The following is a 25,605-nucleotide window of genomic DNA, read 5'->3' on the forward strand; positions in this document are numbered from 1 at the left end:
ATTCATGATACCAGTTTTATATAGCATCTTTTCAGTTTGCTGAAGTTCTACAACTCATATCTCTGTTCAATCTATGCCACCTCCTCCATGAAAATGATGCAGTTGTAAATTTGGATTTAAGCTGTATATAAAAGAATTATATTTACATTCATTTCTTTAAATCAAATGTGTGAATATTAGCTTTTAGTATGCATTTTTTTGTGGTATATTTGCAGATTTTATAAAAATACAAAAAAAAGTCTGTGGTGTAGTATGTGTTCTTAAGCAGTTTTGTTTAATTTAGTATGATAAATTTTTACTATTCTGAAAAAAAAGAATGGGTTGTATAAACAGAGGCATAGAATCAACATCATGCGAAGTAATATTACCGCTTTATAAAGCCCTAATAAGACCACACCTGGAATACTGCCACCAGTTTTGGTCACCAATTCACAAAAATAATGTTGAGGGTTTGGATAGATTCAGAGAAGAACAACTAAGATGATCAGGGTCCTGGAGACTAAAACATATGAAGAATGGCTGAAGGACTTGGGTTTGGCTAGTCTAAAGAAAAGATTGAAGTTTTTAAGAAGAAACTGGACAGCCATTTGTCCAAAATGGTATAGGGTTACCTGCCTGAGCAGAGGGTTGGACTTGATGACCTCCAAGGTCCCTTCCATCTTATTATTATTAGTATTATTAGTATTATGAAATAGGGGAGACATGATAGCAGTGTTCCAGTATCTGAGGGACTGACACAAGGCAGAGGGGCCCAGGTTGTTCATCAAAACACCAGAGGGAAGGACGAGAAACAATGGTTGGAAACTGAACAAAGAGAGAAACAAACTGGAATTGAGGAGAAATTTCCTGACAGTGAGGACAATCAACCAGTAGAACAGCTTACCCCCAGAGATCGTGGGCGCTCCATCACTGGATATTTTTTTTTTTTAAAAATTAAATTTTATTGAAAACAAAAATTAAAAAACATTGAACATGGTAAATCAGATTTGACATACATCTCGATTCACTATTCACCATTAATTACTAGTGAGAAAAACCTATACAAGTAACATCACTCTAATCACAATCTTCACTTATCTCATTACAATAACTTCCATGCTTTTTCCCCCACCATCTGTAAAATTTGTTCCAACTTTGGTAAAAATCCGTTTCATCCTGATTCTTAAGTCTTCTAGTTAATCTATCTAATTCTGCGCAGTACATAATTTTATGAATTACGCTTTCCTTACTAGGTATCACCATAGCTTTCCAATTTTGAGTGAATATAATTCTTGCTGCTGTAATCACATGAGTGAATAAAAACATATCTTCTTTACTAACATTATTTTCAAGAATTCCTAACAACAGTGTCTCAGGTTTATACTGAATATTTTGCATACCCATTTCTGTTACCCACACCCAGACCATACACCAATATCTCTGTGCTTCCTTACATAGCCACCAAACATGAAAATATGTGCCCCTTTCCTTTTTACATTTCCAACATAATGGAGAGTATCCTTTATACATTTTAGCTAATCTTGTTGGAGGGAGATGCCATCTGTAGATCATCTTATATGAATTTTCTTTAAATGACGACGCCAATGTAATTTTATTGTTTTGTGTCCATACCTGCTGCCACTGATCCAAATTAATATTGTGTCCTAGATCTATCGCCCATGTCACCATTGTTTCTTTGACCTGTTCTTCAAATAGCCTGTACTCCAATAAGTGTTTATAAATATTCCTTATTTGTTTTTTTTCCGGACCCAACAGAATTTTATCTAGCCCCGTATCTTGAATATAAATACCCCATTCACGTTTATCTTTCAAATATCTTGCTTGAATTTGAAGATAAAACCACCACTCTAAGTCTATTCCTTGTTGTTTTAAACTCTTGTTTAGATTTTAAAAGACCCTCTTTTGTCAAAATATCTTTATACCTGATAACCTTATCTTTCCTAAGCAAATTGGGGTATATAACTGCCTCCAATGGCGATAGCCAAGTCGGAATCTTTATATAACATTGGGATTTGACAATGTTCCAACTTTTAATTAAACCTTGCCGGACCTTATGCTTTAAAAAGTATTGATAATTCTTATTTTGCCCCTTCCACATCTGAGCATGCCATCCCTGCTGCAGATCATATCCCTCTAACTGAATACACCTTTGATTTTTTAAGGTTATCCAGTCTCTAATCCAAGAATGGGCCTCGGCCAAGTAATATATTTCCCAGTCAGGAAAGCCTAAACCACACCTTTCCTTAGCATCCTGTAAACCCTTTAATTTTATTCTGGCCTTCTTACCAGCCCATACAAAATCTAAGGTTATTTTATTTAACTCCTTAAAAAAAGACCTATCTAAAAAAATTGGAATATTCTGAAATAAAAATATTAATTTGGTAGGATATTCATTTTTACAGCAGCAATTCTCCCAAGTAATGAGAGGTGTAATTTTTTCCAACGTTCTAGATCCACTTTAATTTTTTGCATTAGTTTGACATAATTATCTTCTTTAATTGATGAACAATGCGCGGAAATAACTATCCCTAAATATTTAAATTTAGAAACCACTTGTATACCTAATTTGACTTCGAGAGATCTTTTTTGGATATCGGTCATATTTTTAGCGATAATCTTTGTTTTGTTTTTGTTTATTTTTAAACCTGCGTAATCTCCATAAACTTCTATAATTTCAAATAGTTTCTGCCCAGAGTGTTTGGGGTCTTCTAAAATGAATGCTAGGTTATCTGCGTAAGCCTGAAGTTTATATGTTTCTTTCTTAATCTTAAATCCTCTAATCTGTCGTTCTTGCCTTACCGCTCTAGCAAGAATTTCTAGTGTATAAATAAACAGCAATGGCGAAAGAGGGCATCCCTGTCTTGTACCTTTTTGTACATTAAATATGTCAGTGGCCACCCCATTTATTATAATCTGCGCATATTGTTTGGAATATATTGAAGTTATGGCATTCAAAAAATTTCCTCCGGCGTCCATTAATTTTAGTTGTTGTATCATGAATTGCCAATTAACATTATCAAAGGCCTTCTGAGCATCCAAAAACAGAAGTGCCATTTGTCGATCATTATGTGCTTCATAGAATTCTAGGGTGTCTAAAATTGTTCTCATATTATGTTTAATCTGTCTATTTGGTAAAAAGCCATTTTGATCCGGGTGTATAAAGTCTAATAAGTATTTTTTAAATCTCTCCGCCATTATTGAAGCAAAAATTTTGTAATCAGAGTTTAATAAAGATATGGGTCTATAATTCTGTATCCATGTTTTTTCTGTGTCTGCTTTTGGGATCAGTGTTATATTTGCCTCTAACCAGGACTTAGGTATTTTAGCTTCATTCAGTACTGCATTAAAGACCTCTAATAAATATTGGTTAAAACACTCTGTAAATCTTTATATAGTTCAGCAGGTGTTCCATCCGGACCTGTCGCCTTATTATTTTTTTGTCTATTTATAGCCCTAATTAATTCAGACATATTTATTTCCTCATTTAACATAAATTTCATTTCCTCCAGTATTTTTGGCAGCTCTGCCTTTGCCAAATATTCTATTATCTGTTCTATGCTTCTTCCCTCCTTACTCCTGTATAGATTTTCATAAAACCTTTGAGCAATGCCCCTTTTTAAAGTCTCCTCCCCCTGAATTTCTCCATTTTCTTCTATCAGATTAGTAATCCATGATTTCGCTTTCTGTTTTCTTAGTTTATACACTAGCCATCGTCCCAATTTATTTGCATGCTCAAATTTTTTTTGATTAGCTGCCTGTAATCTTCTCCTGAAACATTCCTTCCCCCAAGAAGGAATGGCTTCCTCTTATCCTCATCATTTACACCAGGACAGTATTGTCACATTCAATCATGCTGGCCATGCAAGGAGAGGTAGGCAGGGAAATAAACCAAAGTGCAGAAACATGGTCACCTTTCCAAGGTTGATTATAGTTTTGTTTACTTGCTTAAAAGTTCCCTGAATGGATCTTAAAATGATTATAATCTTCACTGTGAAGCCATGTCGGGAATTTCAATAAATATATTTCTTAAATATATAAGAAATTGAATATTTTGGAGAATAAAAAGAGATCTTTTGAACTTTCTCATTCAACGAAGAGAACATTTTGGGACATAACGTTATTTGATTTTGTCTTTGTGAATTGGATGGAGCACACAACTGTGAATTACAAATTGTTCCTCAAGGCTTAATCAATATTTAATTTTCTTGGGGGAAGGAAGGAAGGAGGAAAGGAAGGAAGGAAGGAAGGGAGAGAGGGGGGGAGGGAGGAAAAGAAGGAAGGAAAGAGGAAGGAAAAAAAGAAAGAAGGAAAGAAGGAAGGAAGGAAGGGAGGGAGGGAGGGAGGGAGGGAAGGCAGAAGGAAGGAAGGAAGGAAGGAAGGAGGGAGGGAGGGATGAAGGGGAGGAAGGAAAGAAGGAAGGAAAAAAAGAAAGAAGGAAAGAAGGAAAGAAGTAGCAAATTTCTTAACTTTTCGATGAGAAATGAAACATCTTCAAAGAAAGCTCCAATGTAGCTCTTTCAAAATTATAATTGTATGTTCATCTCCTGTTACTTTGAATCACTTTTGAGAAGGGGTGAAATTTTGCAAACCTTTGCTTTAATTACTGTAATACAAAACTGCCATTTGAACTTAGAGTAAAAAAGAAGAAAAGAAAAGAAAAGAAAAGAAAGAAAGAGCCTGCCTTCATTTTTATTAAGAGTGGAATGTTATATGAAAGTCACCCATGTACGGAGCGTACAAGGAAAACTGTGAGATTAATGCACTGAGGGCCTCTTTTATCTGAAGCTTTATGTAAATCAAGGTACAATTTCCCCTTTAAAGGAGCCACTAGGTTTCCCTTTTCAGGCTACACCCAGCAACACAAAGTTTGTGCACTTTCCTGAATCCTTTCCTATCAAATCCCTCCATTCATTGCAGGGGCAAAAATGATCCCGTGGCTGAATTTGGTGCTCTGGTTAGTGCTACTTCCAGGTATTTTTTCCTTCTTTTTTTAAAAAAAAAAATCTCCTTCCATATTCATTTTTTTTTATGTAGAAGATTTCATTGAAACACTTCTGTTTTCAGGCGTCCAATCTCAAGTACAGTTGGTGGAGTCTGGAGGGGATGTGAGAAGACCTGGAGGGTCCCTCTGTCTCTCCTGCCAAGCCTCTGGATTCACCTTCAGCAGCTATGGCATGAGCTGGATGAGATAGGCTCCAGGGAAAGGCCTGGAATGGGTGGTTTTAATAGGTACAGGCTCATCTCCTTCCACTTACTACACAAATAAAGTCAATGGACGGTTCACCATCTCCAGGGATGATTCCCACAGTCAGCTTTATCTGCAAATGAACAATCTGAAACCAGAAGACACGGCTGTCTATTACTGTACAAGAGACACAGTGAGAGGAAGTGAATCAGATGCCAGGCAAAAACCTTCTCTTCCTCTGAGCATCTCTCCAAATTGATTCAGAAAATTGAATTTGTGTGTTTGAACCAAGAAGCAGAAGATAAATCTCTATGACAGGATGCAGAACCTCACATCCAATCCAAGCAATGTGGAACCTTGTTAGCACTTTGATAGGGGGAAAAACAAAACAAAACAAAACAGGAAATCTCCAGGCTGTGGAATAAACTGGATAGTTTGGAGGGATATTCAAAAAAAAGACAGAATATTATATTTTCCCAAAGGATTAATGGGGGAAAAATCTTAAAAGGCAGAAACCAGCCTCTCTTTCCTCCAAGCAGAAACTGAGCAAGCCAGCTCTTTAGAAATGTAGATTTGCTAATCCTATTCAGAAAGACTGGGCCACCTATTCATAAGCAAAACGCCTTCAGCCGCAGCCCCAGAGAAGGTTTGAGCTGATGGGATTAGAAAAACAAAGACATCCCCCACCCAACTCCAAGGACAGGAACATGACCTTTAGGACATAATAGGATTAACCCACCAGCATTAGAATACCAAAAGGACACACCCAAGCTCAGGTCAGAGTACATTGCACAGGAACAGGAATAGGAACAACCTCAAATACAAAGCCCAAGAAGGTATAAAAACCCATCCACTCCCAGCTCCATTTTGTCAGCCATCCCAGAAACATGCTGTGTCACTGAAGTTTCTGGCAACCAAATAAACAACAACCTTCTTTCCAAACAGCCTCCATTTTTATTTCCAGTGTCTTAGCCTACTCCCAGCTTGGAACTGGACCTGATGATTTTTCTTTCAACACTTTTTAAAAAAATAAAATTTATTTACAGGTAGAAATATGGATTGATGTCCTACAGATCTTCCTGGATATGTCTGCAGTTCAGAATCTTTTGGTTCTCAGTGTTACTAATTCTCCTTCGTTTAATTCTTTTAGACATGTTGCTCCATTTTAATTCTTTCTATATCAATATATATTCAATGCCCTGAATCCTGAAGTTTTTTCCCCTCAGTAAGATTGGGCCATTGGATATTGCAAACCTCCTCTCCCACAAGCCTTCTGAAATGCAATATTTTGGACTGTCTTCCTGCCTGGATGTAGTTCCTTAGTTGCTCCTGTTACAATTTAATATATAAAAAACAGACGTCTTGACTTGGTTTCCTCCCAAGTAACCTTTTTTTTTGGGGGGGGGAGTAAGATTTGAATCCCTCAACTAACTTGTTTAACCAGGGAAATTAAAGTGAAAAAAAAAAATCCAGTGGTCTCATTCTGTGCAGGTATAGTTTTTCACTTAGGAAAATCAGCCCCACAATGTCCACACTGCAAAGTAAGCAAATATTTACTCAAAAGCAACCCTTCCCATTTTCCTCTGTACTAATAATTAAACGTGTCTATCGTAAGGGCTTGCCCACAATCTCAGATTTGTTGCAAAAAATCTATGATGTCAAAGTAGAGAATGACTGCCTTAGGTATCTGCAAATGGATGTCAGAAGGAAGCACAAAACTCATAATATTTTTGACCATGACTGAAATAAAACCTGTGGTTTCAGCTGTGAACTTGACTGCTTCTCCAGCTGCTTACTGGAGAATTAAAATAGTTTCTTGAAGGAAAAAAAAAATAACGGTCCTTTGAGAATTTAATTTCCCAAGAGTTCTCAAAGCTTCTTAAATACCAAACTTCAATATGTATAGAAAAAAAACCCTCATATCTCATTTACATATTTGATGTATTGTGGTTAATGAATAAAATAAAAGGTTATTGTTGTTGCTTCTTTCACTTTAGGCAGTCATAGTATTAAAGCCAGCACCATATGATATATGCACATGGTTCTTTAGTTATGACTATAATTGAGCCTGGAAGTCATAAAGCAGGTCATTGCATGATGGGACCCAAATTCACTATCATTATTGCAGTGAACACAACAGTCATAAAGCGAGACCATTGATTGCTATTGACCAACTTTTCCACAATCCGGAAACCAAAGCTGGATAGCTTCCTGTCTGAAATGGTATTGAGTCTCTTGCTTAAACAGGGGGTTGGACTAGATGACCTATAAGATCCCTTGCAGTTCCAGAATTTATTTGGGGAGGGGAGTTTTCCTTTGCCTTGTTTTACTAAGTTGACCAAATCTCCCTTTCATTCTGCATAAACATTCACATCCCTATCTGTTTGATACTGTAGCCACTTGCTAACCATCACCAAACTATGACTTGAATAATAATAATATTTTTTATTTTGCGGTCACAGACCAAAATGCAAGAGCAACAAAAGAAAACACAAGAAAAATATAATCACAAACAATGAAACACCAGAAGCCTTGGCTAAAGGAAATTACAACATTCTCCTCTAATAGTTACAGCTCTTAAAAGAAATTTAGAAACCTGAGAAGTAATATAGGAGGAGCCATCCCCTAAACAATATAAAACCAAATTACTAACATTAGAACCAGAGGGATCAATTCCAAGGAGAGACAATAATTTAATTCTGCCTGTGTTATACATAGGGCAGTATGATAAGACATGCTCCACAGTTTCAACTTCGGCCCTATCACAGGGGCATAGTCACTCACTAAACGGGAGCCTCTTAAATCGCCCATCGAGTAGTGCTGAGGGCAAGACATTGAAACGGGCCAGGGAAAAGACTCTTCTATACTTGGGGATGGTTAGAGTATAGAAATATGAAGCCATCCTCAATCCATGATTATTAGAATGGCTGAAGATCAAAGGGGAGCAGGTTTTGTTGGCTCTGGCTCTTAAATATTGCAAATCTATGTCCACAAGCCGTTGGACTACCCTAAACTGGGCATCCTTGAGACCATCATCTCCCAGAGCATCCCCCGTAAAACCTAGCAAGTGGAGTTTCTTCGCCAGCTCCCTCTCCCAACGAGAGGTATGAGAGTCAGCAAACACCAGGGAGAGGTACTATGACTTGAATAGACATCCAAGGAACTGAGAAGAAGAAAGGAGTGAGAAGGCCTTTTATTTTGAGGGATATGTAAATTGCAGGGCAACGTCCTCTTTAAATAAGTCTTTGCTCCAGGCCTCCACAGCCATCCAACCAAAGGGGAAACAGAAGAGACCATATGAAAACAAAATCAAAATAATGGCAGAGATGTATTTAACAGGAGTTTGGCGCAAACCAATTTTTTTGAACTAAAATAAGCCTTTTTGTACAGTCTGCCCTGAACTCTCTTCTACGTACCTTTCACTGCAGGATTTAAAACAGATTGTTGAGGAGCATGTGTCAAGGTGACTTCTACACTCCTTGAACTGTTGGAGATTTGTTTGAATGATTCAAAACATTATTTCCAAGACATACAGTCCATAATTCTGTTAAATTTAGGAGTCATGATAACATTTCTCTCCTTCTCCACTCCCTAAAAATTATGCCAGAATTACTAATCAAAATAATTTCCCATGAACAATTTTGAAATCAGCTTTGGCTCTACAGTCACTTTTCTCCTGGAGATCAATCATTCCTCCCAGGCTAATTTCCCTGTTTAGAAGAGAAGCAGATATTAAACTTGCTATCTGTTTAGCAGTAGAGGGCAGCCTTCTCTGTAAAATCCTACTGCATATTATTCTCCAAGGGTTTTGCTTGAAAAATTGCACTGTTCTCTGTGAAAACCAAAGAAGACTCCCCTCTAATTCTCCTTCTTTAAAAGTAATCCAGACTGAATTGGTTTTAGGGCCTTATTCCTGTTTTTCATTCTACCAGGACATCAATTCAGCATAAACTGATTTTTCACTTATCTCTTCCAAAATATTGAGAAGAATGAAAGATTGAGGGACCAGTAGTATCAGTAGTGACCAAGCTCTGTCACAATTGTCTCTCTAAATGTTTATATGGCTTAATAGGAATAACAGAATAACAAAGTTAGAAGGGACTTTGGAAGTCTTCTAGTCCAACTCCCTGATCAGGCAGGTGACCCTATACCATTTCAGACAAATAGTTGTCCAATCTCTTCTTGAAAACCTGCAGTGATGGAGCACACACAACTTATGGAGGCAAGTCATTCCACTGATTAATTGTTGTAACTGTCAGGAAATTCCTCTTTAGTTCTAGGTTGGTCCTTTCTTTGATTAATTTCTATCTGTAGCTTCTTGTCCTACCTTCAACCTCTTTTATTGAGATTGATTAATATTTTGCATCCCCAGTAGATATCCCTCATTTGTTTAGAGGACTTTCCCATCATCCCCCTTTTTAATGTCTTTATATCTTAAGTTGGAACAGAAAACAATTTTCAAACTAATACAGTTATTTCCATTAATTTCCTATTCAGTCTGAAACATCAGAACAAACCTATGGATATAAATGGGAAGTGAAGATGGTATTTTACAGTATTAATTTTTTATTTAATATTTGTAGTACTTTTAGTGATGTGACACCCAGAAAAATACGGCATACTCCATTTAATCCTCCAGGAAAAGATTGAAGGCAAACGAGGTCCAGGCAGAAGAAGAACATCGTGGCTTCAAAATCTAAGGGACTGGTTTGGACAAAACTCAGCAGCACTTTTTCATGCAGCTGCTGATAAAAACAGGATTGCCAACATGATCGCCAACGTCCGATAATGGATATGGCACAACAAGAAGAAAAAGAAGTATTTTTAGCTTATTCCATTTATGGAAGTTGTTGAATTCCTCTGTTTACCATTTTTAATATTATGCCCACTTGAATGATCATGGGGCATAACATAACCTGTAATACCAGGGGCTCCTTATCAATGCCCCATTCTCATAATGCTTCAATAAAAGTCAATAAAATGATTAATATAAAAAAAAACATGCATTCACGATAGTGTGTGAAATGCATTGTAAAATCTGAAGATTAAAAACAGTTTGCCTTCAGAAGTTGTAGGTGCTTCATCACTGGAGATTTTTAAGAAAAGACTGGACTGTCACTTATGTGAAATGGTATAGGATCATCTGTCTGAGCAGGGGGAAATCACCAAAGACCCTTTCCAGTTCTATTACGATTGTCTGATTATTATGAATAAAAAGTTTTTTCCTGCAGCAATAAACATTAAATTATATTAAATGGAAAAATCCTTTCAAAACTCCTCTGAACCATTTACAGAAATGGGACAAACTGGTCTTTAAAAAATAAATTGGGGGTACCCGTCATAAAATTAAATTGATATATATGATGAATGTAACCTTTCAGGTTTTTAAAAAAGTCTTGGTGGTCTTCTTCTTGTGCCATATCCATTATCAGACATTGGCGATCATGTTGGCGATCCTGTTTTTATCAGCAGCCGCACGAAAAAGTGCTGCTGAGTTTTGTCCAAACCAGTCCCTTAGATTTTGAAGCCATGATGTTCTTCTTCTGCCTGGACCTCATTTGCCTTCAGTCTTTCCCTGGAGGATTAAATGGAGTATGCCGTATTTTTCTGGGTGTCGTACCACATGTCCGAAATATTCTAATTTTCGTTTTTTAATTGTTTTGATGTTTTCCCTTGGCTTTCCCAGGCGGCTTATCACCTCCTCATTTCTGATCTTGTCAACCCAGCTTATGCGTAACAGCCGCCTGTAAATCCACATTTCAAATGCTTCTAGTCTCTTCAGGTGGCCTTCTGTCAGAGACCAACTCTCTCCTCCATAGAGCAGGATAGAAAAAATATAGCATCTGACAAGCCTGATTTTCAGTCTTAGGCTTATGTCGTGACTGCAGAAGACCTTTTTCATTTTGAAGAATGCTGTTCGGGCTTTTTCTATCCTTGTCTTTACTTCAACAGTCATGTCCCAGCTTTTGTGTAAATTAAAACTGAGGTGCGTGATCCTTTCAACTTTTCCTAGTGGTATTCCTTCTGAATTTATTGGTGGGTTGTTTGCTGACGACCATGATCTTGGTGGTATTATCAGCCAAATCTGGTTCTCTTTTATCTTGATATTTATGTAAATACAGGCCTAACCTTCCTCTTTATATGACATCATCTCCCACCCTCTTCAAGCTGTGGCTGGTGAGCAAAGGCTAGTCTGCCTGGAAATTCTCCACTGAGAAAGAAAAATGATATTTTTGTTCCAACTCATTTCTATTTTAGCAATCATCAAAGGTAATGGTTCTTCCAGACAGAGATGGGAGTTAACAGGCTTCAATAGGCCTGAGGTTAATGGACTGCAGCATGCTGGATAGTTAAAATGTACATATCAATATTTCCTTTCCAGATGTCCAAATGGAGGTCCAGCTGGTGGAATCTGGAGGAGATGTGAAAACGCCTGGGGAATCTCTATGTCTCTCCTGTCAAGCTTCAGGCTTCACCTTCAGCAGCTATGATATGAACTGGGTGAGACAGGCTCCAGGGAAAGGCCTGGAATGGCTTGCGTGGATAGATAACCCTGCAGATGGGAACACCCGATACTATGCCAATTCAGTGAAAGGCCGTTTCACCATCTCCCGGAACGATGCCTCCAGCATGCTTTATCTCCAAATGAACAGCTTGAAACCAGAGGACACTGCTGTGTATTTCTGTGCTGCAGACTTCACAGTGAGAGGAAGCTATGGTGAAGCCTGACAAAATCCCTCGTTGGTTGATGGCTGCTGTCCAAGTTGAGTCAGCTTCCAGGCAATGAATTAAAAACAAAGGAAGTAGCTCTCCATGCAGATGAGTAGAGCCAATCCCCTTTCATTTTATCTACTGGTGAACAGGAAAAGCTACTAATATTCAACTTTAATGGTTCCTTTGATTTGAACTTTTTCTTCTCTCATTTGAAGTTATCAAATTGATGGCTCAGGTGGTGGAGTCTGTAAGGGGTGTGAGAAGTCCTGGTGAGGCCCTCCATATCTCCTGCTGAGCCTCTAGCTTCACCTTCAACACCACAATAGAGATGATAGACCTTTCCAGCTAAGCTTGTCAAAATTTGGAAAATGCTTAACTTGACTGTACTGGTTTGTCTCTCTCTCACACACACAAACACCTCAGAACAAAACAGAAACAACGAATTGCTTACAGCTTTCAGATTGCATGGATAGACAATAATGGAGATGGGAGCAATCAATACTATGCCAATTCTGTGAAAGGCCGTTTCACCATTTCCCGGCGAGATGCCTCCAGCATGCTTTATCTCTAAATGAATAGCTTGAAACCAGAGGACACGGCTGTGTATTATTGTGCTGGAGAGAGCCACAATGAGAGGAAGCTATGGTGAAGCCTGTCAAAATCCCTTATTGGTCATGACTGCAATACAAGCTGAGTCAGCTTTCATGGTCTCAATTAAACAGGGGAAGTTATATCTCCCTGCAGGAAAGTAGAGCAGGACCCCTTTCATTTTCTCTACTGGTGATCTGGAAAAGCTCTAATATTGAAGTAGGTGAGTCAAATTGATCAGTTCTGACCAACTTTCTGTTTGCTAAAACACATGAAGAACTCTTTACTGTTTACTCACAGGAAAACAAGAGCAAAGTATATCTGGCATCATAATTGAGCATTGTTTGAAAGACACATATGCTAGGTCTGTCCAAAAAACCTCTATGTGAATGCACTGAGGGCCACTTTTATCCCAAGTAATATGTAAATCGGGGCACGATTTCCCCTTTAAAGAAATGCATGGTTTCCCTTTTCAGGCTACACCCACCAATGAAAAGTTTGTGCGCTTTCCCAAATTCTCTACTATCAGTTCCTCTCCATTCATCAGAAGGAGCAAAAATGATCCTGTGGCTTAACTTGGTCTCTTTACTAGCTGTCTTTAGAGGTAATTCTATCTTCTATACACAGGTTTTTCCATTTTAATTCTTTTATACAGGAATGTTTGCTAAAAAAAAAACACCTTTCATTTTAGGTGTCCGATCTCAGGTCCTATTGGTGGAGTCTGGAGGGGATGTGAGAAGACCTGGAGGATCCCTCCGTCTCACCTGCCAAGCCTCTGGATTCACCTTCAGCAGCTATGCTATGAACTGGGTGAGACAGTCTCCTGGAAAAGGACTGGAATGGATGGCATACATAAGCTCCAGTTCTGGTACTATTTACTACTCAGACACAGTGAAGGGCCGCTTCACCATCTCCAGGGACAATGCCAAAAGCCAGCTGTATCTGCAAATGAACAGCCTCAAAGCTGAAGACACGGCCGTCTATTACTGTGCTAGATACACAGTGAGAGGAAGTGAATCTGAAGCCAGACAAGAACCTTCTCTCCCTCAGAGCAGATCTCCAACTGGATTCAGTCACAGAAAGTTGAATTTGAGTCTTTGAACTGAGCAGAAGGTGATCAATCTACATCACAGCAATAGACATATTCCATGGACCTGTAGAACATTTTAAGTCTTAAAAAACAAATTAGACCCATATAAATTAGGGAAAATAGAACCCCAAAGTAATATTCTCTTCCTGAATTGAAGGTGAAAGAACCTCTGCATTTACAGTTACAACTAATCAGTAATGGTTCATAGAGCTAACAATAACCAGTTGTGAGCTGGGTGTGACAGGCTCCAAGGAATGGAAGAGAATGAATTGTATGATGCCAGTAAACAAGTCTATGCGGAATCCATGAAAGGGTGCTTTGCCACCTCTAGAGACAAATCCAATTACCTTCTGTTTTTTTTTTTCAAATGGACATCACAAGGAGGCGCAAAACATGTAATAATTTTGACCATGACTGAAATAAAATCTGTGGTTTCAGCTGTGAACATGACTGCTTCTCCAGCTGCTTCCTGGAGAATTAAAATAGTTTCTTGAAGGAAAAAAAACGATTCCTTGGGAAATTAATTCCCCAAGAGTTCTCAAAGTTTTTTAAATATCTTACATAAAAAGCTTCAGTATGTACACCCCAAAAAAAGCCCTCATATCTCATTTACTGATTTCATGAATGCTGGTTGATGAATAAAATGAAAGGTTATTGTTGTTTCACTGACTTTAGGCAGTTATAGTATTAAAACCAGAATCATACACATGTACAGTTAGTCCTCATGTTATGACTGTAATTGAGCCTAGTAAATCATGATGGTCATAAAGCAGGACATCATACAATTGGACCTAAATTTACTACCTTTATTGCAGTGAACACGGCAGTTATTAAACGAGCCCATTTTTCCCATTGGGCAATTTTTCCACAATCCAGAAGCCAAAGTAGTTTCCAGAAATAAAAAAGATCATATTCCTTTCACCATGAGGTGCTTCAAATGACTTTTGAAAAATGATTTTTCAAAAAAAAATAAAAAAAATACAAAAAAAAAATGTTGAGACTTTTGAAAAAGTGCAGAGAAGAGAAACTAAGATGGTTAATGGCCTGGAGACTAAAACATATGAAGAATGGTTGCAGAATTTGGGTACGGCTAGTCTAGAGAAAAGAAGAACCAGGGGGGACATGATAGCAGTATCCCAGTATTTGAGGACCTGTCACAAAGAGGAGGGGGTCAATTTATTTTCCAAAACACCAGGAGGCAAAAGAAGAAACAATAGATGGAAACTAATCAAGGAGAGAAATAATCTGGGATTAAGGTGAAACTTCCTTACATTGAGGACAATTAGCCAGTGGAACAGCTTACCTTCAGAAGTTATAGGTGTTTCATCACTGGAGGTTTTTAAGAAGAGACTGGACAGTCATTTATCTGAAATGATATAGGGTCTCCTGCTTGAGCAGTGGGTTGGACTAGAAGACACCATGGTCCCTTCCAGCTCTTTTCTGATTGATTGATTGATTGATTGATTGATTGATTGATTATAAATGTGGGTCAGTTGCTAAGCACCAAAATGCAATCACTTGACCATGGGGAGGCTTCATTACAGAACTTCAACTTCAGATTGGATGAAGTAATTTCACTTGCTAAGATAATGGTTGTAAGTTGAAGACTACTTGTATATAAAAATCAAGGAAAAATCAAGGACAACTCTACTGTCCATTATTGAGAACCCTCCAAAAAAGAAACAACACTTTAAGAATGTTTAAGAACCTAGATGTTTTATCTCTTTAATGTTGCCTGTAATGTGTCTACATAAATAATTCTGTCTAGCTGATTCTGTATATGCTGTATATCTGGCTATTAGAATTATCCCTGGAGGTAATGAATATTCTTTCCCTGTATCTAATTAATAAAACTTATTAAATATAAGAGTTAAAACTTAAAACTTAAAAATATAAGAGTTATTTGTAAACTCACTTGCAGCATTTTTTTTTTTTTTATGTCAAAGTTCTCACCCCAAGTAAAATGTGCTGAATTATCAGTTTTCTACTTGGCTTTGAAAAGTAGTTTGTTTGTTTGTTTGTTTTTTGGGGGGGGGAGAGAGAAAGCTCTCCTTTTCATTGTTTTATCAAGTCTGCAAAATCTCCCTTTCATTCTGATAAACATTCCTGTTCCTCCTTCTCTGCTGTTCTAGCCAACTGCTAACCATCACCAAAATATATCTTCAATAGACGTCCAAGGAACTGAGAAGAAGAAAGGAATGAGAAGGTTTATTTTGAGGGATATGTAAATTGGAGGATGGCTTCCTCTCTAAATAAGCCAGACCACATTTGTCCTCAGGTTGCAAGCAGAAATATAAAGGGTAGCTGCATGTTTGAATGCTTTTCATACCATCTCCCATCCAAGTGTACAAAAAATAATATCTTGGTTCTATTTGTCATATTTAGTAGCAGTTCTCAGAGGTAAATATTCTTATTCATACACCACATTCTTACATTTCTCTCTTTTTATATGCAACATAACTCAGAAATTATTTTTTTTTCCAGGTGTCCAATTTGAGGTCCAGTTGGTGGAGTCTGTTGGGGATGTGAGAAGACCTGGAGAGTCCCTCTGTCTGTCCTGCCAAGCATCAGGATTCAACTTTGGTGGGAGTAATGTGAACTGGCTGAGGCAGACCCCAGGGAAAGACCCAGAATGGGTGGCTTGGATACAAAGTGATGGAGGAGAAACCTACTACTTGAACAAAGTGAAGGGACGCTTCACCATCTCCAGAGACAATGCCAAAAGCCAGATGTATCTGCAAATGAACAGCCTGAAACCAGAGGACACAGCAATCTATTACTGTGCAAGATACACATTGGGAGGAAGTGAATCTGAAACCATCTCATATACCAGCAGGAAAGCTTTTCCCTTGCTGCTCTAGGAAGAAAATGATTACAGTGGCACACATTAAACAAACCAATCACCTGAAAGACACACAAACATAGAATAAAACAGAAATAATTCTCTATCTCTTCCCCCTCACCACATTTAGGACACTGGGTAGCAGTGCCCAAGCTGTGACTGAAGTCAACATCTGGGTTTCAACTTCAATCAGAATAGAGCTGGGAGGGACATTGGTTCATAAAAACTTCCAGTATTGGAGCACCCACAACATCTGGAGGCAGGCCTTTCCATTGGTTAATTGTTCTAACTCTCAGAAAATTCTTCCTTAGTTCTAGGTTGTTCTCTCCTTGATTAGTTTCCACTCATTGCTTCTTGTTCTGGCTTCAACCTTTTTTTTTATAGAGTGATTAATACTTGCATCCAAAGTATATATCTCATTTGTTTAAATGATTTTCCCCTCATCCCCCTTTTTTCATGTCCCTTGGAAATTTAATCCTTAAGTTGGAACAGAAAAAACTATTTTCAATGTAATAATTATTTGCATTGATTTCTCAATTCAGTTTGAAAAATCAGAAAAAAAAACTATAGAAATAAATAAGATGTGGAAGTGGTATTTCACATTATCATTTTTATTCAAGATTTTATTGCATTGTTATCTTACTCCACTTTTAGAACTTGTTAAATTCCTTTATAAGTTTTTATATGGTGCCCACTTAATGATTCCATGTTGATCATTGGGCATAACATAAGCAGTAAAAACAGGCACTCTTATCAATGCCAAGTTTTATAATGCTTCAATAAAAGTCAATAAAGGAAATTACTATAAAAATACATGTATTGATGATTGTGTTTGAAATACATTCTAATATATGAGGATTAATAATATGAATAAAAAGAGTGTTCTGCTGTAGCAATGGACCTTAAATTACATTCAATGGAAAATTGAACCATTAAACCGTATATATTTTATGTCATAAAATTAAGCTAATTCATATAGTATGGTGAAAATTATCTTTATACACCCTTTCAGGTTTTTCAGAAACCCCTGGAGATTTTAAAAGCCAACGCTGGTTCCTTTTTATCTTGAAGTGTATGTAAATACAGGCCTAACCTTCCTCTTTATATGACATCATCTCCCACCCTCCTCAACCTGAATCGAAAAAGCCAGTCTGCCTGGAACTTCTCCACTGAGAAAGAAAAATGATATTTTTGCTCCACATAGTCTCCATTTTAACAATCATCAAAGGTAATGGTTCTTCCATAAAGAGATGGCAGTTAACAGGCTTCAATAGGCCTGAGGTTTATGGACTGCAGTATGCTGGATAGTTAAAATGTACATATCAATATTTCCTTTCCAGATGTCCAAATGGAGGTCCAGCTGGTGGAATCTGGAGGAGATGTGAGAAGGCCAGGGGAGACCCTCCGTCTCTCCTGCCAAGCTTCAGGCTTCACCTTCAGCAGCTATGAGATGGCCTGGGTGAGACAGGCTCCAGGGAAAGGACTGGAGTGGGTTGCGTGGATAGACAATAATGGAGATGGGAGCAGCCAATACTATGCCAATTCTGTGAAAGGCCGTTTCACCATTTCCCGGCACGATGCCTCCAGCATGCTTTATCTCCAAATGAACAGCTTGAAACCAGAGGACACGGCTGTGTACTACTGTGCTAGAGACGCACAGTGAGAGGATGTTATGGTGAAGCCTGACAAAATCCCTCATTCTTCGTGGCTGCTGTCCAAGTTGAATCAGCTTCCATGCTCTGAATCAAAAAGAAAGGAAGTTAGCTCTTTTTTCAGAAAAGAATATACATTGATTCAGGCATTATATACTATTACACTATGAAACAGCATCTCTAGGAATGATACCAACTTCTGTAAGTGAAAATCCTCAAAGATGGGGACACCACAAAAATGCTGATAGAACATAGACTTTAATCTAGTGTCTTCATGATGCGAGAATATCTAAATGTACAATATTCCGTATCTCTATCAATTTTTCATTATATTTCTGAAAAGATACTGGATTCCTCAGGTTATTGTCTTGTTTCATATCTCTCTCTCTCTCTCTCTCTCTCTCTCACACACACACACACACACACACACACACACACACACACACACACACACACACAAACAGAGTTACTATGTGAAGAAAGCTGTTTACTCAATGATGAGCAGATAACAACAGACAAGCAAGGGAATGTTAATCAACAAACTTTCTTGGAAAGAAAGGTTGTCTAAAAGTTTTTGCTTTCAACAGGAACACACACAGGAATGGTCAAAATCCAGTTGAAATTCAGAGAACAAAGTCAGATTTGTCTGAAAATTCAATCTCAAAATTCTACAGACAAGATTCATAGTAATGAAAGGCCAGAATAGGAAATCAGATGGTTATTTCCAATTAAGAAACATGGATTGGGGCTGTCCCTTAAATCAGGCTGTTGCCAGCAGTCTTTAATTAAAAAAGATACTCCCCAGTTTGGCAAGGAGTTACATTCAGCATCTTTGCATCTATAATGTATTTCAACTCATGGTTTTTCTCTTTCTTTGACATCCAAATCTAATTAATACAATTAAAAGAAAAAAAAAACTAATTTAATGGATAAAATAAATCATGGTTATGTAAAAAATATTGTGAAGCCATGATCTGAAATTACAACAAATAGATTGCTTAGAGCAGACATGTCAAACACAAGGCCCGGGGGCCGGATGCGGCCTGCGATGTGGTTTCATGTGGCCCGCGAAGCCATCCTGGAAACAGTGAGGGAACGGCCCCCTCTGCCTTGGCCCTGGCCAAGGCCGGCCAGGAGCCAATGTACAATTTTGTGGTGGCCATCTATGCTGAAACGCATTCAGTCTTAGCTCCACAAGGCCGTCTAGAAACAGCGAGGAACCAGCCCCTGCCGTGTCAGCCCCGCCCCCTGGGTACATGCTGGGGAGGTGTCACCCTTTGTGAGGAATGAAGAAATGCACCATTGCTTGGAAGTGGCCAGCAAATGGCCCTCACCTACTTCACATATCCGGCTTGATGGACTCCGGGGGAGGGGTTTCTGCAGACAGCGGGGTGCTCTTCTCACAGCACCAAGAGCTGAGCTGGGTGGTGTGAACCTGATGAGAAGTGCAATGCTGCCTAGCCCCCAGCCTGCCCGATTTCAGCAGGCAGCAAGGTGCAAAGCTGGTGAGCTTCGCACTGCCCAGCTCAGCCTCTTGGCACTATGAGGAGAGCGCCCTGCTGCCTGCCGAAACCAGGCAGGCTGGGGGCTGGCTGGCATCACGCTTCTTTTTGGATTCCCGCTGCCTGGCTCAGCCTCTTGGCACTGTGAGGAGAGCGCCTCGCTGCCTGCCGAAACTAGGCAGGCTGGGGGCTGGACAGCATTATGCAGGTAATGTCGACTCTCACTTTGCTCATGGCATCCCTTCCCCCAAAGCCCACCAAGCCAGATATGTGAAGTAGGTGAGGGCCATGTGCTGGCCACTTCTAGGCAATGGTGTAGTTCTTCATTCTTCACGAAGGGTGACACCTCCCCAGCTGCATTTCTTGCCTGTTTTTCTCCCTTCCTCATCTCAAATATTTTCCCACCACTCTGTTCTTAGGAAGGAAGGAAGGAAGGAAGGAAGGAAGGAAGGAAGGAAGGAAGGAAGGAAGGAAGGAAGGAAGGAGAGAGAGGGTCTGAAGGAAGTCCTGCCTTAGTCCTGCCCTGCTGCCCTTTCACCATCCCCTTGCCCCCTCCTCCTGGCCTATCCTGGGGATCTCCCATCCTATTGCTAAGGAAGCTTTGGATACAAAGCCAGGTCTCCTCCCATGGAGAGGGAATGGGCCTCCCTCTGACTTTGCCCTGGTACCCATTATGAGCAACCTGGCCAAGGAGAGCAAGAACAGCAGCAGTAGCTTTGAGGAGGAGGTAAGTGCAGCAGGACACCCCCTTGGGACATCAGAGCTGGGCTGGCTGGGCTGTGGCATCCCAGTGCCCTGGGAGCTCGAGGACCAGACTGGATCCCCGCCAGCTCCGCCGGACCACACAAGTGGCCCCCAACACAAGTGATGTCTAGCTGGCCATGCCCACCTCAACCACACCCAACCTGACCACATCCACCCTGATCACGCTCACCCCAACCACACCCACCAGGTCCCCCGAGGTCAACCACAACTTTGATGTGGCCCTCAGTGAAATTGAATTTGATACCCCTGGCTTAGATGTATAACAAATTGAATTTCCTGGAAAATAAAAAAGGTTATTTAGAATCTTCTCATTCAACAAAGAGAACATTTGGCACATAACATTTGATTTTTTTTTCTTTTTAAGCTAAATGGACCTTATAACTGGATTACAAATTGTTCACTACAAATTAGTCACCATTGAAAGAAAGAAAGAAAGAAAGAAAGAAAGAAAGAAAGAAAAAAGGAAGGAAGGAAGGAAGGGAGGGAGGGAGGGAGGGAGGGAGGGTAGGAAATCTTCTAATGCCAATGTAGTTAGGAGATTAAATTCTACATTAACTCATTTTTGAGAAATGGTGGAATGGGTCAAGTCTTTCTTTTACTTACTCTATCATATACATGTGCCCTTTCTCCTATGCATTCACAAAAAAACCCAGAAGAAAGCATGTGGGGCATCACTTTTCTTAGGAGTGGAACACTACTTGAAAATAACATCTGTAAGGTCTGTCCCAAAAACATTTTTAATTGAATGCACTGAGGTGCTCTTTTATCCTAAGCAATATGTAAATCAGGGCACAATTTCCCCTTTAAAGGAGCTGCCTGTCTTTCTTTTTCAGGTTACACCTACCAGGACAAATTTGTGCACTTTCCCAAATCTTCTACCATCTGCTCCTCTCCACTCATTAGAGCAGCGGTTCTCAACCTATGGGTCGTGACCCCATTTGGGGTCGATCGACCATTTCACGGGGGTTGCCAAGCAAGGCTGTCCGCCATTTTTTTCTCCCTTTTCCGGCGGGTGCCTTACCTCCCTTGGGCTGGGCCAGCTGGTGGTCGGCCTGCTCAGTCTCTGCCGCTTGCCAGCTACGCCTTGGCCGGCGCAGGGAGCGGAACCACGCATGCGTGGCGCTCCCGGGCAGGGAAAGTCCTTGACTTACGACCGGTTGGGTAGTCCTCGACTTACAACTGGTTTAGTCCTCGACGTACAACCAGTTTAGTCCTCGACTTACGACCGGTTTAGTCCTCGACTTACGACCGGTTGGGGGTCGCGGCATTAAAAAGGTTGAGAACCACTGCATTAGAGGAAGCAAAAATGATCCTGTGGCTAAACTTGGTGTCCTTTCTAGCAATAACCAGAGGTAATTCTATCCTCTGTATTCAGGTTTTTTTTTCCATTTTAATTATTGTACACTGTAAAATTCACTGAAACAACTTTCATTTTAGGTGTCCAATCTGAGGTTCAGTTGGCGGAGTCTGGAGGGGAAGTGAGAAGACCTGGAGAGTCTCTCCGTCTCTCCTGCCAAGCCTCTGGATTCACCTTCAATAATGCCTACATGCACTGGATGAGACAGGCTCCAGGAAAAGTACTGGAATGGGTAGCATACATAAACCCCAGTTCTAGTACTGTTTACTACTCAGACAAAGCGAAGGGACGCTTCACTATCTCCAGGGACAATGCCAAAAGCCAGCTGTATCTGCAGATGAACAGCCTCAAAGCTGAAGACACGGCCGTCTATTACTGTGCAAGACACACAGTGAGAGGAAGTGAATCTGAAGCCAGACAATAACCTTCTCTCCCTCAGACCAAGTGGATTCAGTCACAGAAATTTGAATTTGAGTCTTTCAAATTGAGGAGTAGATTATCAATCAGAAAACAGATTATAACATCAGAAAAAAAACCGATAGAAATACATAAGATGTGGAGGTGGTATTTCACATTATCATTTTTTATTCAATATTTTATTGCATTGTTATTTTACTCCACTTTTAGAACTTGTTAAATTTCTTTATCAGTTTTTATATGGTGCCCACTTAATGATTCCATGTTGATCATTGGACATAACATAAGCAGTAAAAACAGGCACTCTTATCAATGCCCAATATTGATAAAGCTTCAATAAAAGTCAATAAAGGAAATTACTATAAGAATAAGAACTTAATCTTCATACAATGTTTCAGGTTTTTCAAAGACTCTTGGAGATATTAAAAGCCAACGCTGGCTCCTTTTTATCCTGAAGTGTATGTAAATATAGGCCTAACCTTCCTCTTTATATGACATCATCTCCCACCCTCCTCAACCTGAATAGAAAAAGCTAGTCTGCCTGGAACTTCTCCACTGAGAAAGAAAAATGATATTTTTGCTCCACATACTCTCCATTTTAACAATCATCAAAGGTAATAGTTCTTCCATAAAGAGATGGCAGCTAACAGGCTCCAATATGCTTGAGGTTCATGGACTGCAGCATGCTGGATAGTTAAAATGTACATATCAATATTTCCTTTCCAGATGTCCAAATGGAGGTCCAGCTGGTGGAATCTGGAGGGGATGTGAGAAGGCCAGGGGAGTCCCTCCGTCTCTCCTGCCAAGCTTCAGGATTCACCTTCAGCAGCTATGAGATGAACTGGCTGAGACAGGCTCCAGGGAAAGGCCTGGAATGGCTTGCGTGGATAGATGACCCTGCAGATGGGAACACCCAATACTATGCCAATTCAGTGAAAGGTCGTTTCACCATCTCCCGGCACGATGCCTCCAGCATGCTTTATCTCCAAATGAGCAGCTTGAAACCAGAGGACACCGCTGTGTATTATTGTGCTAGAGAATCACACAGTGAGAGGAAGCTATGGTGAAGCTTGACAAAATCCCTCATTCTTCATGGCTGCTGTCCAGGTTGAGTCAGCTTCCATGCTCTGAATCAAAAAGAAAGGAAGTTAGCTCTTCATGCAGAACAGAACATACATTGATTCAGGCAATATAGACCAGGGCTTTTCAACCTTTTCACCCATTGTACCACTTTTAGGATATGGCAACAACTGAGTACCACCAGTCGCCTAGCAAGGTGTCAAAAACCTGATGACCCTCCCAAAAAAGGAAAAAAAAGTGATGAAGTACAGGTAGTCATCGACTTACAACAGTTCGCTTAGTGACTGTTTGAAGTTACAATGGCACTGAAAAAAGTGTCCCCCAATCCACAGCCGAGCAAGATACCTGCCTGCCTGCCCCGCCGCCCTCTTCCTCCTGTCTGAGGTTTTCATTGTTTTGAGCATTTCTGTTGAGGAATGGCAGCGGGGGTGGGGTGGGGGAGGTATTTGGTTTTTATTCCCCCCCCCTCTGCTGGGTGGTCGCAGCAGGTTTTGGTCACTTCAGATGACCCTGGGGCACTGTGACTGTCATAAATATGAATCAGTTGCCAAGCATCTGAATGTAAATCACAAGACCCTGGAAATGCTGCAACATTCCAGCTGATCGGCACTTCTTCTGGGCTCAGTTGGAGCCTGGCACTGATCCTGGCGCTTCCGCTGAGCCCTGACAGCCCTGCAGCTCCAGCCATCTCTCGCTCAGGATTGTGCGGTGCTGCTACCGATTCAGCTCATTCCCCTCCCCAACTACCACTTTTCTAGGATGGTCGCATACCACCTGCCTAGTGCCAATGTACCACAGGTGGTACCCGTACCACTGGTTGAAAAGGCGTGATATAGACTATTAAACCATGAAACAGCATCTCTAGGAATGATACCAACTTCTGTAAGTGATTTACATGTTATATGTTAGTTATATTTATATAACTTCTGGGAGGCAAAATGAACTCTTCTACATACCATTCATTGCAGGATTTAAAAGATTATGGAGGAACATGTGTCAAAGTGGTTTCTACACTCCTTGAAATGATGGAGGTTTGTTTGAATGATTCAAAATTTTCTTTCCAAGCCATGCATTCCATAATTTTATGAAATTTAGGAGATATAACATTTTCCTCCTTTTCCTTTCCCTAAAAAATTGTACCACAGTTACTAATCAATATGATTTCTTGTGAGTGAGCTCAAAATCAGTGTTAGCTGTACTGTCGCTTTTCTTAAGAGACCTCTGTAGATTTCCTGGAATTCAATAACTCTCCTGAGGGTAATTTCCCTGTTTAGAATAGGATAAATTAAATCTGTTATCTGTACTCCATCTGTGTATCACAAGAGGGCAGCCTTCTCTGTAAAATCCCACTGCATATTATTCTCCACAGGTTTCCTTGAAAACTGCAAACCAAAGAACAGTTCCCTATAACTTTCCTTTCTTAAAAGTAGTCCAAACTGAGTTGGTTTTAGGATGCAGTGGACTTTATTCCCTTTTCTCATTTTACCGGGATTCCATTTGACAAAACATGATTTTTGACTTGTCTCTTTTAAGATATTGAGATGAACAAAAGAATGATGGATGGGTAGTATATTCATGTAGCCAAGCTCTGTCACAATTGTTTGTCTGAAAGATTATATCTTCTAAGGCATCTTAGGAAGAGAAAATCATGCAGCCAATACATTTTATCAATCAATCAATCAATCAAACAGTTTGATCTTGGGCCTTCAAAATGTGTGGTATACATTGGTATTTCTGTTAAGAGAATAACTGAGTTAGAAGGGACTTTGGAGGTCTTCTAATCTAACCCCCTGCTCAGGCAGGAAACCCTATACCATTTCAGACAAACAGTTCATAAAAACTTCCAGTGTTGTAGCACCCACAACATCTGCAGGCAGGTCTTTCCACTGGTTAATTGTTCTGTCAGGAAATTTTTCCTTAAGTCTAGGTTGGTTATCTCCTAGATTAGTTTCTTCCCATTGTTTCTTGTTCTGGCTTCAAGCTTTTTTATTGTGCCTGATTAATATTTTGCCGCCAAAGTATATATCTCATTTGTTTAAATGATTTCCCTTTCATTCCCCTTTTTTAATGTCCCTTGGGAATTTAAGTTTTCAGTTGGAACAGAAAAAACAATTTTCACTATCACAAATTTATTTGCATCAATTTCTCAATTCAGTTTGTAACATCAGAAAAAAACCTACCAAAATAAATAGGATGTGGAGGTGGTATTTTTGTCATTGAATGATTCAATGTTGATCATGGGGCATAAAATAACCTGTAAAACCAGGTGTCCTTACCAATGCCCAACTTTTGTAATGTTTAAATAAAAGTTAGTAAAGGAAATTAATATAAAAATATATGTATTCATGATAGTGTTTGAAATTCACTCTAATACATGAGGATTAAAACATGAATAAAAAGAGTGTTCTGCTGT

General features: G+C 39.5%; 6 gene segments (V, D, J or C); all 6 read left to right on the top strand.

Moving 5' to 3' along the window:
* Window positions 1-11,409: 11,409 nt before the first annotated feature.
* Window positions 11,410-11,914, top strand: LOC107295551. The segment is given in 2 exon segments: window positions 11,410-11,455; window positions 11,568-11,914. Coding segments are annotated over 2 exon segments (393 nt in total).
* Window positions 11,915-12,967: 1,053 nt separating this feature from the next.
* On the top strand, window positions 12,968-14,501 carry LOC107295559. The segment is given in 2 exon segments: window positions 12,968-13,091; window positions 13,179-14,501. Coding segments are annotated over 2 exon segments (525 nt in total).
* On the top strand, window positions 13,832-16,438 carry LOC107295552. The segment is given in 3 exon segments: window positions 13,832-13,890; window positions 15,877-15,977; window positions 16,062-16,438. Coding segments are annotated over 3 exon segments (537 nt in total).
* A 1,161-nt stretch (window positions 16,439-17,599) lies between these two features.
* On the top strand, window positions 17,600-18,082 carry LOC107295553. The segment is given in 2 exon segments: window positions 17,600-17,647; window positions 17,760-18,082. Coding segments are annotated over 2 exon segments (369 nt in total).
* A 3,550-nt stretch (window positions 18,083-21,632) lies between these two features.
* LOC107295554 lies at window positions 21,633-22,119 on the top strand. The segment is given in 2 exon segments: window positions 21,633-21,690; window positions 21,776-22,119. Coding segments are annotated over 2 exon segments (390 nt in total).
* Window positions 22,120-22,680: 561 nt separating this feature from the next.
* LOC107295555 lies at window positions 22,681-23,179 on the top strand. The segment is given in 2 exon segments: window positions 22,681-22,726; window positions 22,839-23,179. Coding segments are annotated over 2 exon segments (387 nt in total).
* Window positions 23,180-25,605: the final 2,426 nt, after the last annotated feature.

Source organism: Protobothrops mucrosquamatus, unplaced genomic scaffold (assembly GCF_001527695.2).
Source record: "Protobothrops mucrosquamatus isolate PMUCROS unplaced genomic scaffold, P.Mucros_1.0 scaffold2396, whole genome shotgun sequence".
Classification (NCBI taxonomy): domain Eukaryota; kingdom Metazoa; phylum Chordata; class Lepidosauria; order Squamata; family Viperidae; genus Protobothrops; species Protobothrops mucrosquamatus.